Here is a 14,691-nt window from a genome sequence, read left to right on the forward strand (position 1 = left end):
GATTGAGAGCCTCCAGGGAGGAAACCAGGCTGAACCAGTTTCCAGGAGCCACAAACTCCAGGTCGTTAAAAAATTTTATTCCACAACCGTCCTTCCTGCTGTTGTCCACGGGGAGGCGCTGTTCTAAAGCGTTTGCACAGGGTTGAGAGGAACTGGGCCTCCCTCAGGAGCGCTCAGTCTTTGGCTCAAGGGGTCACGTTTCCATAACCAAAGGCAGCACGGTCTGCTTCCAGCTCTCATCCCAACGAAGCTGCTCTGACTCCCGAAGGTTCTTCCGGAACTGGCTTAGTTTGCCAGCAGGATCAGGAAACTTTGAGAAAAGCATCTAGAAGAAGAATAAAGACCAGAACTTACCTTATCACTGCTTCCCACCCCTATCCCAGGTCCCACCTGAGGGCTGTCCCTCCTTCCCAGCAGCCTAGACTCCTGTCCCCCTCCAAACACAGGCAGCCAGGCCAGTAATCAGTCCTACTGAAACCCTCTGTCACTGTACTTCAAGAACCACTACCAGTGTCCTGGAGCCCCCGAGCTCCCACTCTGGCGAGCTTCCACAGCAAGCTTGGCTAAGCGTTCTCAAACACAGCTCTGACCCCGCTGTCCCCGACCCAGCAAGCCCCTTCCTCACGGGGCATAGAAGAGCCCTTGGGTCCCAGCCATGCTCCATCCCCTACTCTGTTCCTACCTGACACTGGGACTAGACGGCAGCGTTTTCCATCCACACACCATGCCCTGCTCTATCCACCAAGAGCACCCACCCTCAGCCTCTGCCCACCACTGTCCAGCCCAAGTGCTGGAACTAGGCACTCCATGTTCTTTCCAGCTTCGCTAAACTACATCAGGTGTTTGCTAACTAAGCCCATGGGCCAATTCGGCCTCCACCTGTCTTTGCAAGTACGGTTTTACTGGAACACAGACACATCCCTTCACTCATGGACTGTGGCTCCCTTCATGTTACAGCAGAGTTGAGTACTTGTAACAGAGACTATGGCAAAGCGAAAACATTTTCTATCTGGGCCTTTCCAGAAACTTTGCTATCCCTGGTCTCAACTGCCAAGAATGATGATGTGCTACTTTTGTTAATAAGTCTAAGTACCCTTTGAAGAATCCCACTCGCCACCCGACAAGACTGGTTCAAGAAGCTCCCTTCATTCACTCTCCCACAGAACCAGTTGCTCGCTCCCGAGACGGTGCACACGGTCCACCAAGACTAGCATCATCTGTGTGGTATAAGCTCCACAAACCCAGAGGGCAGTCAGGGTTCCCCCCACACCAAGCCCACGGAGGCCCAGCCTGAGACCACTGCTCCCCGCCTCAGCTTTCACCCAGACCCAGCACAGGCCCGCCCGGCCACACAGGAGTGAAGACTCAGGGGGCAGAGCTCAGCACCCTGGCGTCAGGGCAGACATGGCTACCTGCAGCTGAGCTGCCAGCTCCTCGGAGTCCTTGAAGACCAGGCCGTTTTCCTCATGTTTCACAAGCTCGTGTAAGCTGCAGAGAGAACCACAGACCTGAGAGCTGCCTGGAGAAACCCCGCGGTGCCCACCCGGACTCCCACTCCACCCCTCCCACAGTCAGCCTGCTTGCAGTGAGTCTGTTCTTAGATTTGGCATCTGAATAGAAAAAAAGGCCTAGAGGGATGGATACACATTAAAAATCCAAACTGATTCCAAGAAGGAGGTGCAGTGAGCACACACTTTGACCTTTTCTGCTATGTGCTCTTTTCCGTGACAACGTGCCCAATGAGCTCTCCGTTTTTTTCTTAATTGCACAGCAGAGAAAAAAGGTAAAAGGCAACCACACTGGAGGTAGACTTGGCACATTAAGGGTGACTTTTCTGGGTCACCAGAAAAGTTGGGAGTTAATCCCAATGTGCCCAGAGCTCAGGGTAGAACATCCTATATTTCCCATTCAGAGACTGGCTCCTGAGCCAGGAGAGGGGCTACTATTTCTAGAACCTCTCCTAACACCCCCCTCTTCAAACACCCATCTTTGCCAGGCAGAGTGGAGACAGAATTACAGTCATTTAACTGATTCCAATTCGACTCTATAAGCCCAGACAAAAGGGACAGAGATAAATAAAACTATGTGAACTGTGCGGGCAATTCCAGCCACCGCTCTATCCGTGAGCAAAGGCCCCTTAAGTAGAGTATTTAAGACTCGTGTTTTTTATTCAACGTCAGCTCTAAGTGGAAGCCCACTCCTTCAATAGGGTGCAGCCCACCCACAGAAACCTCAAGGGCCCTGCTCCCAAGGACCACCTGGCAATGCTGCACGATTTTTCAGGGGAATTCCTTGAGCAATTCTGACCTCGCTGGCAACCCCCACCACCCCCACAGCTAATTTGAGAAGCTAACTCCAGGAAGATTCGGTTTCTGCTCCTACCACCGGAAGCTCACGGCGCACACGGGCAGACAGCACCCAAACATGTCCACCACCTTCATGGGCAGGTCCAGGCCGCTGGAGGACTTGTGCAGGCACACACCCAGGTCTGCGGACCCTGCAGGGTTGGGGCAAGGGGGGCAGTCAGGGCACTGACCCATGCGCCCCTGGAACACAAATCCTGAAAGGACTGTGGATTGACACCTCGGGGTGGGGAATGGAAAGCAGGGTAATAATGCCCCCAGCCCTACATAAAACTGGCTGGGTTGGCCAAGCAGCCTGAAGAAGGGAAAACACACAGCAGGGCTCCCCAACCGCCACTCCCGGCCACTCAGTCCTGTTTGAAAATGACCTGCCCATCACAGATAGTTTTACTCAAACAGACTCCCTTTGTCTACTTAACCACAATGTATTTTAAAAGAACCTGTAGCACTTATTGCTTAATGGGTTCAGAGTTTCTGCTTGGGGTGATAATGATGTTTTGGAAATAGACAGTGGTGATGATTGTACAACACTGTGCATATAATTAATGCTACTGAGTTTTATGTATACTTAAAAATGGAAAAATAGTCAAAATAGCAAATTTTTACTGTATGTGTTTTACCATAGTAATTAGGGAAAAAAACCCATAGCAGATCCAACAGAAAACCAGCTGTCACTGTGAAAATAAAGCCAAATAAACAACTTTGCATCACTAAATACTGGCTGAAAACTCCTGCCAACCAAAGGCTTTCCACTTGAGACTGCTCACTGGCTGCGGGAAGATGAGGCCTTAGAGATACGTCAGCACTAGGCCAGCACACCTCTCCCGGGGCAAGGAGGATGGAGGGACCTAGGGGAGTCAATGCTGTTTAACACATTATTTCTGCACCTCCCAAGCCACTGCCCTCCCAGACTTAGGGAATGGGGAACCCCAACCCAAGGTCAGGCCCAGTCCTTCTGTCCAGATGCAAGAGCAGGACTGAATGGAGGGCTCGGAGGCTGAGAGGACAGAACCCTGACAAACAGATCCGGGGCCCCGCAGGCAGGAGAAGCTGCCACATCAGGGAGCAGCCTCGTTTTCTGGAGTACAGCCAAGAGCTCCTCAACAGACTCCTGGCAGGTGGTATCTCCCTGCCCCACATAGCCCCTAGGCAGGGCCTGACCCAGCCTGAAGACTGTGTGTGTATGGCCCTGGAGCTAAGAATGGCTTTTAATTTTTAAAGCATTATAAAAACAAAGACTATGCAATAGAAGCAGATAAAACGTTTATGATCTGGCCCTTCTCAGGAAAACTCTGTATCTGCCCTGTCCTAGAATATTCCCTTTTAAACCCCAGCTCTCTCCCTGTAGGCCTCCTGCTGGATGCCCTTACCTAGAAGCAGGGGGTAGTCCTCAGCCTCCAGCCACGGAGTACAGACCTGGATGTGCTGGAAACACTTCTGGCTGATGAGGCCACTATAATACTCCTTCAGAGGCCCTTTGCCTTGCAGAGAAAATCTGAGTCACTGCACTGGGCCCATCTCTGGCCCCACCCCATGGCCTTAAGCCTCAGAACCCTGCACAGGTGTGAGCAGAAGGCCCACACTCTGCAGCTGTGATCAGGTCCCCATCTGGCCCCTTCCAGACCCCCAAGGTGAATGCACCCTGACCACTGAGGCCATGGCCTTTCCCCCTCAGCAACCTGCATCCAGAGGACCTCAGGCTGGGAAGGTGGCCAGGATAAACTCTGGCCACGCACCAGAGTGCCAACCGATACAACTTCTCACCTAGACTGGCCTGTGTCTTGCCTGATGCCCCAGGTGGCACTGTGTGTGCAGTGGGCTCCTAGCTGCCCCTGGGAGCTCTGGCCAGGAGGAGGGGAATACACAAGGTGGGGCAGCTAGCCCAGCACTCTGCTCCAACCACAGCTCTCTGCTTCTCTCTCCCCACACTGGGCAACTCTGGAAGCAATTTTATGTTGATCCCTTTAGTTTAAAGTGGACTCTTTCAATTAAAAAAAAAAAAAAAAGATGTCTGGAAACCACTGCACACAAGTAAAACTCAGTATCTCTGAGGCCATGCTATCCAAGATTCAACTAGAAGCCGCACCCTGCTGTAAGGCCCTCTGAGCCTCAGTTTCCTCCTCTGCCAAGCTAGTGTAGAAAACGCTACATCAGAGAGCTGTAGTCAGGATTGACGAGACAACCAGCATCACACGCCTGGTGTGGGGAAGGCACACAGTAAAAGCAGATGCCTTCCGTACCACCCCCCACTGCCCCCATTTCATATGGGAACATGGAAGGTCCTGGCAATACCTGTTATCACACAGACCAGAGAAGGAAGGCTCTCTCCATCTAGGATCAGCTGTTCAAACTCTGTGTTTAAAAATGAAATGATAACCAGGATTATTATCTAATCAGGTAAGTAGGGGTTGGGGGGCAGGCGGGATGGCGGGGGGAGGGAGCCTCTCCCAACCACAAGATCACTCTCCCAGAGGTGGCATTTCAGATCTAAGGCCTGGTCACTCAGTGACCCAAATGGGGACTCAGAGCCACCACCTCCAACACCCATGTCCTTAGGCTGACCCACTCAGTGGCCCCGAGGGCAAGAACAAGCTGCAGAGGACACCACGCAAGCCTCACAGCTCAACAGCCCCTGACAAGCTCCCGATCACAGCCACACACCTACTTTCTAACGCTGCCAGCAAGATGGAAAAGTCCTCATCCTCTGTAAGAAAAGAGACCTAAATGTCATCGGCTGGTTTCTAGATGCCTCCCCTCCCAGCTCAAGACCCTCCCCTTTCTCATCAGGGCCCCGGTGTCCTCAAATACGCATGGGTTGCTTGCACAGCCAGGTGCTCACACAAGCCCCAAGTGCCCGGAAGAGTCCTGAGACCTGTCCAGCTGGTGCTGCTGACCAACAGGGCCGGCCGCCCACGAAGATGCGTCACCAGCCCACTCTGAGCATCCCGCTCTGTGAAGGCCGACCTCTCTGTTGCTGGGTCCACGGGTTCTGAGCTGAAGGAACAGAAACAGAGCCCATGAGATGCCGCAGAGCAAGGCCTCGGGCCCCAGGATGGCCATCTCCTGCCAGAGTAAGGAGTGAGGCCCACAGGCTCCCAAAGGTCAGGATGTGGCCATGTCAGAACCACCATCCAGTCTCCATTGCAAAACTCAGCTCTGCTGTTGCCGTTATAAAAGCAGCCATGGACAATGCACAAATGGATGAAAGTGCTGCACTGTAATACAACTTTATTTACCAAAACAGTTGGCAGTCCCATGGTCATAGTTTGCCAACCCCTGGACTAGAGGTCTGCAGCCTGAAGATGACAAAGGTCACAACAGCAGTGAGGACCCAGGGGAGAGACGGAACAGCAGCTTGGAGATGGGGGAGAGGTGGGACAGCAGGAAGCACAGGAGAAGGCAGATGAAGTCTGAAGATAGGAGACCTACCGGGCCTTAAATGCAGAGTAGGTGCAGCCCAGCTTCATAAACAGCTGGTGTTGCAGGTCCAAGGGTGTCTCTTTAAAGAAAGATGCTGGCTTGTCATAGACGGTCACAGCTCTGCAATGAGATCACTGTGGGCTCTAGAGAGAGCCAAAGAAAGGCCTAAGGAAAACAAGGATCAGGGGGATCCAAAAAATAAGGGCATTCAGAGGATCCAAGTCTCAGACAAGGACAATAAACAGCTTCAGAATTATTTGGAGAAACACAGAGACATGTTCTAAGACCAAAATCACATGGGCTGTCTGGTCTCCTCTTCTCTTGGCTTCCCAAAACCAGTAACCATCTTCCCAGACCCCTGGGCTTTTCTGGATGCTTCGCCAACATGACACAGCAGGCACTGTCATGGGACCAACCATGCTGGGACCCCTCGCCTCCCTAGGCCCCTACTTGATGCCCCAGTTCTCTGCCAGATCTTCCCGCATCGAGTTGGTCACACACAAGTTCAGGTGGGACAGGCGCCCGCAGAGCTTCTCGTACCTGAAAAGACATATCACCATTTGGCACAACTGCCACCACCCCCACATGCCTTGACACCTTCTGATACTGAAGAGCACAGAGCTGGGGTCTCCCAAATCAGGTTGCTGGTGAGGCACCTTCTCAGAGTCTGCGGTGAGCTCCATCTGTACTAATATTTCTTTCACACCTTTAAGTCATATCGCTTTTCAGCTTGAATACAGTTAGAAACCTTATCTCTACAAAAGGGAAAATCCACGCTCTCTCGCCACCAAAGGAAGAAATATAATAAAGGCCTCATTATTAAATCTTAGCCACACTGTGCTCTTGCTGCAAAGGCTGTGGGGCTAAGGCTTGCGGGTTACCAGGGGTAACGTTAGAGAAGCGTTAGCAACATATTAGCTCCCAACAGAGACCTGAGCCCTGATCCCAGGGCAGAAGTGAAAGAGGACCAGAAAGGGGAAGGAGCACTCCAGGTGGCTGAATGCCGCTGGTGTGCCACAGCATGCTCCTCACTCAGGATGCAGAGAAGGCATGAGAGTTGGACAGCCTGGGACTGAACTGTGGTCCTCACGCTTATTAGCTGTGTGGCAAGCAGCAAAATGGCGCTCGACCTCGGTTTCCCGACTTATACAAGAAGAGTGAGCAAAGACATCCTCACCAGGGGCAGCGTAGACTGAATGGGATAAAGGGCCTGGCCTGGCCTGCAGCAAGTATTCGATGATCACTTGCTGCTGCTGCCACAGCTATTACAGTCCTCAGTGAATGACCCATTAGGGAGAGGCGGCGATATTGCCCACTCGGGCTCAGAATACGACTCTTCCTGCTCTGTGCCCAAACTGCTCCCACAGGCCCTTCTTCCCTCTCCTGGTTGCAGCAGACTGTGGCCTGTATCCCCATCGTCCAATGGTTTTTATTTGGGGATCTGGTCTGGGTGCACCTGGGACCCCAAGTCTGACAGTGGAGCACTTCCCTAAGCTTGAGACATTGGGCTACTGCACCCACCCCCACCTCAGTGGGATGTCAGAGCCTGGCAGATGAGCACAAGCCAATCAGAGAGGCTCCCTTTCTCCACTGAGCCTGTCAGGGTAGGGATGAGCACCAGGGGAGCTCCCAGCGCGAAAAACACCTCCACTCCAGGAGGGAGTGCCAAAGGAGAAATTAGAGCGGGTCCTGACAACAGCTTTTGGAGCTCAAAGTCAGCCATGTCTCTGAACTTTGCAGTTTCAGGGACCAACAAACGTCTTCCTTGGCTTAGGCCCGTTTCTATCACTTGTAACCAGAGTCAGCCTAATTTCCCAGAGCATATTCCCAGGGTAATAACCCTTACCCCCACAGAGCACACGGGGTCTCTGCACTAGCCCTTCTTCCTACCCAGTTCAGGGAAGGTGCCTGCACCCTCTTCCCAGACACTCACCACTTGGCCAGCACGACAAGGCCGTGGCTGGGGCCATGCACTAGACCCATAATGGAGTAGCCATAGTTGTGCCAGTCGATGACGAGCTTGCTCCCACAGAGGCAGCCCACAAACCAGCAGACAGCAATGGCAGGCAAGCCCGGGGGGTTCTGGGAAAGAGATACTTGAATGAAGAGAAGGAAACCCAGACGTGGTCAACAATAAACTGAGGGAAAACACTTACTTACAACATACATGGCAAAGAGTCCATTATCTTTACAAAGCTCTTAGTAATTTTTTTTTTAAAGATTTTATTTATTTGACAGAGAGAGACAGACAGCCAGCGAGAGAGGGAACACAAGCAGGGGGAGTGGGAGAGGAAGAAGCAGGCTCCCAGCAGAGGAGCCTGATGTGGGGCTCGATCCCAGAACGCCAGGATCACGCCCTGAGCCAAAGGCAGACGCTTAACGACTGCACCACCCAGGCGCCCCAAAGCTCTTAGTAATTAATAAGCAGAAGAAAGACCCTCTTCCTCACCAAAAAAGGTATAAAAACTCATAAAGGAAATAAAATTGACCAACCTGAAAAGTCCAAGACCACCAATAATCAAGGAGATAAAAAATGGCCAAAGAGGTGCATTTTTCACCTATCGGAATGCAAACTCTAAAACACCTAACAATAGATAGTGGTGATTTGGCCATGGGAGAAGGGGCATCCCCATTGGGTGGGGTATAAATTGGCCCAACCTTATTCTAGAACTATCCAGTAACAGCCACAATATTTTAAAAGTGCATGAACTCTGGAGCACCTGACTGGCTAAGTCGATAGAGCATGTAACTCTTTTTTTTTTTTTTTTAATTTTATTATTTATCTGAGAGAGAGAGAGCGCGTGCGGGCGCACAAGTGGGAGGGAGGGGCAACGGGAGAGGGACAAGCAGACTCCCCACTGAGTGGGGAGCCCAACGTGGGGCTGGATCCCAGGACCCTGAGATCATGACCCAAGCGGACGGCAGACGCTCAACTAACTGAGCCACCCAGGTGCCCCATAATTTGCACATTTTAAAAGGCTGGGAAGTAAAGGAAACTTAACAGTGGTTCTCACAGAACGACGCAAGGCTGATGTTTACCTGGAGAAAGATGTAGGCTGCTGGCTCCCTGCATATCAACTTCCACAGCAAGTGCACGGACTGAAATACAACTTTGACTCCATACTGGAAAATGTAGGGCCCAACTACAAGTCAAAAAACAGGTGTTACTCCCAAAGGAATTCTTAGTAATGTGTAGACCACCCCCCCAACCTGCCCAACACAGATACAGACTCAAAGGAATCTGGAGTTCACTGCATCCTACCTGGAAGTTTCTGAAGTTCTGTCAAACTCACAATCTGAATTCTGTTGTTCTGCAAGAGCTCATCATAGGGTCTGGAGTCTGAAAAGAATGTCCCCTTTAATGCAGTGGACAGGGCAATATAAAATCAGATGATCCACCAGCTCAGACTAAATAGTGAAGAATGTTTTGGAAAATAAGACTTTCTTCTCTGTTCCTCCATAGCCAGAACAGAGCATGAGGACACTTCTTGCCCAGATTCTCACCACAGAGGGAGGGCCTGAATCTTATCCACTTTTATTTACTTAACACAATGCGTGGCACATAGTAGGCACTCCAGATAATCTAGACTCCCTGGATGATGGAATTATCCCACCATAGGCAGACCCCAAGGAAGTTCCACTCCACTCCACCCTCTGACAGAACGCTCCAAACAGGGGCCAAAGGCAACCAGTGCTACTCCCCCTTTTCCTTGATACATGGTTGAGGTACCCTCTAAAGATGTCATCCTGGAGGAAGATGAAAGAGCAGACACCCCTGTTTCCGCACACTGAGAGTAAAAGCTGGACACGCAGCACAAATGAAACATCTCCTGCCTGCAGACCTCTGCACTAAGGGTGTGGAATGGAGAGGAGACAAGTCCTCTGAGACACAGCCTGACAAAAGTAGCCACAAGAAGTATGGTTACCGTCACTGGCCCTGGAGTCACACACACCTGGGTCCCAGTCCGTCTTTTCATTCATTAGGAGGATTAAGCGAGACTATGCAATGAGTTCACTTAATTTAGCACAGTCCTGACAAACGGCAGGCACTCCATTAACGCTGGCTGTTCCTAGAGACCCACCAGCAAAGGCTGGGCAGAAACCTGGCCGGCTCGGCCACTACCGAGGACGTCCAATCTCAGAGAGCTGCCCGAGGGAGGAGGGAGGAAAGGGGCTTCCCCGCCCCAGCTCCCCTGGGCAGGTCAAAGCCGCCGGTTAAAAGCTGAGAGCGCAGCCTCCCTCCCAGTTCCCCGGGCACTCACTGCAGAAGCCCAGAAGGGTCACGGAGAAGCCGCTCTTGAGAAACGACAGCGCGTGGTACTGCATGCGGGGGCTGCGGCCTACGTCCCCAAGCACCACGATGATCACGTGCCACTTCGCGCGCCCCTGACGCCAGCGCTTCCACGAGACCAGCAGCAGTAGCAATAGTGATACGGCCACCGCCACCACAGCCACGTAGGAGACCGCCATCTTGGCGGGCCGACAGCAGTCACGTGACCACCCTCCCTGGGCGGCTTCGCAATGCGCAGCCCCAGACACAGCCCCGAGGTGGGCGGAGAGAAGGAAGGCGGGGTAGTGGTTCCCTATGTGGCAGCCCGGGGAACTTCGGAGGAGTACCTGCGGGCCAAAAATTAGCGTATTAAGGCAAAGTTTTTACCATGTGAGGATCTAGGAATGCTTTTTCTCAAAATTATTTTATTTTATTTTATTTTTATTTTTTTAAAGATTTTATTTATTTCTTTGACAGAAGGAGAAAGACAGCCAGTGAGAGAGGGAACACAAGGGGGGGTGGGAGCAGGCTTCCGGCAGAGCAGGGAGCGCAATGCGGGGCTCGATCCCAGGACACTGGGATCACGCCCTGAGCCGAAGGCAGACGCTGAACGACTGAGCCACCCAGGCGCCCCTCAATATCCTCAAAATTCTAAGATAACTTCAAAATACAGTGAAACAATAATTTGTAGGAATCTCGTAAGCATAATGTTGAGAGAAGAGGCCAGATGCCAGAATACATACTGGCTGGTTCCATTTATATAAAATCAAAACTACCCTTTGGGATGGCTTAGTCCAGTCCTTTTTTTTTTTTTTTTCTTCTTCTTATGTTATGTTAACATGTCACCATACAGTATATCCTTAGTTTTTGATGTAGTGTTCCATGAGTCATTGTTTGCGTATAACACCCAGTGCTCCATGCAATATGTGCCCTCCTTACTACCCATCACCGAATGAGTGAAACCATATGATAATTGTTTTTCTCTATTTGACTTATTTCACTTAGCATAATCTCCTCCAGTCCATCCATGTTGCTGCAAATGTTGAGTAATCGTTCTTTCTGATTAGTCCGGTCCCTTAAGCGTGGACTCTTGATTTTGGGTGAGGTCGGGAGGTGGAGCCTGGAATGGGGCTCAGTGCTCAGCAGGGAGTCTGCTTGAGATGCTCTCTCTCCCCCTCCCTCTGCCTGTCTCCCCACTTGTGTGCTTGGTCTCTCTCTCTCTCTCTCTCTCTCTCTAATACATAAATATTAAAAATACAAAAAACTACCCTTTGCTTTTAGAAGTCAAGAGAGTGACCTGCCTTGGACGATGAGGTGTGAGTGGGAGGGGGCCAGTGTGGAGCTGGTGGAATAGGGCTGGTTGTGTTGTCTTTCTGGATCTGGGTGCTGATGAGGTGGGTGTGGGCCTTTTGAGAAAATTCATTAAACAGAAGACTTGTTCATTTTTCAGGATGTATGTTGTACTTGAATAAAACATTTATAAAGAGAAAGGAGAAAGGACAAAGAAGGAAGTAAAAAACACAATGATTTCAAGTATATGTGGTTAAGAAGGAAAATTTTTCCCACTGACCTTCTCATTTTACCTCCTAAAGTAGTCACACTTAAGAGTTTAGTGTGTGTGGGGGTGATAGCCCTTTAACTTTGAAAGGAGTCCTCTTGCTGAGAAACATTGAGAGCATCTTGGTGAAGCCACCCTCACTGCCCTCAAGCTGCTTCACTCACTCATGCACTGGACAAAGAAACAAAACAGCACCTCCTCCTTTGATAAGAGCCTAGACAGGGCAGCCCCTTGCAGATGTGGTTACGGTGTCCCTAGAGCCCAGCTCAAGACTTGGCACGTGTCTCATTTGCTTCTCGCAATAGCCTTGTGAGTCCTTTTTTACCAATAAGGACATTGAAGATCACACCATTAGTGAGTATGTGACAGAGGCAGGGCTTGAAAATTTAGCTAAAGAGGGTAAGGAGGGATGGGAGGGATAGCCAGACGGACACCGAGGGCAGCCTCCTTAGTCCCTCAGTTGCAGGTGCGGGGGCTGGGAGGCTGGGAGGCTGGAGTACACACCCTGCCCACTCTGTCTGCCCTCTTGTGGTGGGATGCGGCTGGGATCTGGAGACCTCAGCCTTGTGGGTTTCATGATCTTGAGCAAGTAGCTCTCTGTCAGTTGGCTTTTCTGACCTGTAATTAAAAGAGGGGACTTCCCATCTCAGACAGCCCCTCCTGCTCTGAGAGGCTAAGGACCAGGTGCCATGGTTATGACAAACCAAGAGTAAATGCCACGGTCTAGAAGATGAAACCCTGGTTGGCAAAGGAGTTGGGATTGTTTCTCTAGGGAGAAAGGAGCAAGATGCATCACCACCCAGGGGTGTGTCAGAGCTCAGCCAGCCCTGCTTGTCCTGCCTGCCCACTTGACATACATCACATGTGAAAGTCAGTCCTTTCAGAGGTCAGGAGGGTATTGTTACCCCTTCCAGAGACCGGAGGTTGAACCCTAGCAGGATCACCTGATGGTTAAGATGTGGACTCAGAGTTGGAATTCCTACACCACCTCATACTAGCTGTGAGACACTGGGTCACAAGAAGTCACTTACCCTGTCCCCTAGAGCCTCAGATTTTAAGTTATAAAAGGGGATAAGAATAGGACCCACTTGGGCGCCTGGATGGCTCAGTCAGGTTAAGCGTCTGCCTTCGGCTGTGGTCATGATCTCAGGGTCCTGGGATCGAGTCCCACGTTGGGCTCTCTGCTCGGTGGGGAGTCTGCTTCTTCCTGTCACTCTCCCTCTGTGCTTACTCTCTTGGTTTTTCTCAGGTAAATACATAAAATCTTAAAAAAAAAAAAAAGAATAGGACCCACTTCAGAGGCTGTTGTAAGGATTAACTGAAGTGACAATAGTGACAAGCTTCACCTGGAACATTTCATTCTCAATGGCGCAACCAAGGGGGTAAAAAATGGTTGTTGGGGGGGGAAAGAAACTTAGCTCTATGTAAAAGGCACAGATATAGATACAGTACACAAATATATGGTATAACTGCAATATTAAAATGACACACAAAAACATATGCATGGGGAAGGAACCCTCATAATCACGGATAGGAATGTAAAATGGTGCAGCCCATGCGGAAAATATTTTGGTGGTTCCTCAAGAAGTTAAACATAGAGTCACCATAGAATCCAGCAACTGCGTCCTAGGTATATGCCCAAGAAAACTGAAGGCAGGTTTTGAAACAAAAACTTGTAAACAGATGTTTATTATATAGCATTATTCACAATAGCAGAAAGGTAGAAACAACTCATATGTCCATCAGCTGATGAATGGATAGGATATAATGTGATCTAGCCACACAATGGGATGTTGTTCAGCCATTAAAAGGGATGAAGTCCTGATTCATGCTACAACATAGACAAACCTGGAAAACGTTATGCTGAATGAAGGCAGTCAGACCAAAAGGTCACATACGGATTAATTCCCCATTTCTGTGAAATGTCCAAAATGGGCAAGTCCCTAGAAACTGAAAGTAGATTCATGGTTGCCAGGGGCTGGGCAGTTGAGGAGGCAGGGGTGGGGGTGGGGAGTGACTGCTAATGGGGATGGGTTTCTTTTGGGGGGAACGAAAATGTTTCAGAATCAGACAATGGTGATGGCTGAGCAACGTTGTGAATCTACTTTGAAAGACACTGCTGAATTGTACACTTTAAAAGGGCGAATTTTATGGTATGTGAATTATATCTCAGTAAAGCTGTCATTTTTAAATGTTCAGGAAAAAAATGTATAAAAAGACTGGCTGGGGTGGGGGAGGGAGGGACAAGAATGAAATTAAATGGTTGACCTACAGCATGCCCATAAGGAGCGTCAAGATGCACATTTTGGTGGTGGTATTTTTATTATTATTTTTTTTACAGATCTGTAATCTGTTAATTGAAGCCCTTGGGGCCAGATGTTTCTACATTCAGAACGTTTTGGATTTTAAGAAAGGCAATATGGCGCATGTACACGTTAAACCGTCCAGCAAAGTTCAGGGCAGCACCCAGTAAACCAACATTAAAATTTCTTTTTTTTTTTTAAGATTTTATTTATTTATTTATTTGACAAAGAGACAGCCAGCGAGAGAGGGAACACAAGCAGGGGGAGTGGGAGAGGAAGAAGCAGGCTCCCAGTGGAGGAGCCCGATGTGGGGCTCGATCCCAGGACCCTGGGATCATGCCCTGAGCTGAAGGCAGATGCTTAATGACTGAGCCACCCAGGCACCCCCAACATTAAAATTTCTGCAGGGGGTGCACTTTTGGGTGGCTCAGTTGGTTGAGCATCCAGCTCTTGGTTTTGGCTCAGGTTGTGATCTCAGGGTCATGGGATCAAACCCCCGCGTGGGGCTCCCCACTCAGTGGGGAGTCTGCTTCTCTCTCTCCCTCTCTCTCTCTCTCTCTCCTCCTTTCCCTCTCCCTCCACCCCTCCCCCCGCTTAAGCTCGCTCTCTAAAATAAATGCATAAATGTTTTTTAAAAATTTCTGCAGGGAGGGGCGCCTGGGTGGCACAGAGGTTGGGCGTCTGCCTTCGGCTCAGGGTGTGATCCCGGCATTATGGGATCGAGCCCCACATCGGGCTCCTCCGCTATGAGCCTGCTTCTTCCTCTCCCACTCCCCC

At 50.4% G+C, this 14,691-nt stretch overlaps 1 protein-coding gene across 3 annotated transcripts; it reads right to left on the bottom strand.

Annotated features, from left to right (window-relative positions):
* Positions 1-56: 56 nt before the first annotated feature.
* Positions 57-10,292, bottom strand: ALG1 (ALG1 chitobiosyldiphosphodolichol beta-mannosyltransferase). Of its 3 annotated transcripts, XM_008696867.2 has the most exons (13): positions 10,046-10,291; positions 9,046-9,123; positions 8,823-8,926; positions 7,717-7,865; positions 6,234-6,323; positions 5,793-5,903; positions 5,236-5,357; positions 5,029-5,067; positions 4,656-4,715; positions 3,734-3,844; positions 2,383-2,497; positions 1,413-1,488; positions 57-325 (listed from the first exon to the last, which is right to left on the bottom strand). In XM_008696867.2, the coding sequence occupies exons 1-13, from the start codon at positions 10,251-10,253 to the stop codon at positions 194-196; spliced, it is 1,395 nt and encodes a 464-aa protein (XP_008695089.1). In that variant the 5' UTR covers positions 10,254-10,291; the 3' UTR covers positions 57-193. The 3 variants fall into 3 exon arrangements, with proteins under 3 accessions (XP_008695089.1, XP_008695090.1, XP_008695091.1); XM_008696868.2 differs by lacking the exon at positions 9,046-9,123 and having other exon boundaries at positions 10,046-10,292; XM_008696869.2 differs by lacking the exon at positions 3,734-3,844 and having other exon boundaries at positions 10,046-10,292.
* Between the last annotated feature and the right edge of the window lie 4,399 nt (positions 10,293-14,691).

This window comes from Ursus maritimus, unplaced genomic scaffold, assembly GCF_017311325.1.
Source record: "Ursus maritimus isolate PB19 unplaced genomic scaffold, ASM1731132v1 scaffold_2, whole genome shotgun sequence".
NCBI lineage: Eukaryota > Metazoa > Chordata > Mammalia > Carnivora > Ursidae > Ursus > Ursus maritimus.

What these genes read in the sequence shown, in the direction of transcription:
- ALG1 (XM_008696867.2), bottom strand. Translation starts at nt 10,253, where the DNA reads ATGGCGGTCTCCTACGTGGCTGTGGTGGCGGTGGCCGTATCACTATTG. An exon ending in TCTGGTCTGTGTGATAACAG is followed by an intron (nt 3,845 to 4,655) that starts GTATTGCCAGGA and finishes TTTCTCTGCAAG; the next exon opens with GCAAAGGGCCTCTGAAGGAG. An exon ending in TGCGCCGTGAGCTTCCGGTG is followed by an intron (nt 1,489 to 2,382) that starts GTAGGAGCAGAA and finishes TTCTCTCTGCAG; the next exon opens with CTTACACGAGCTTGTGAAAC.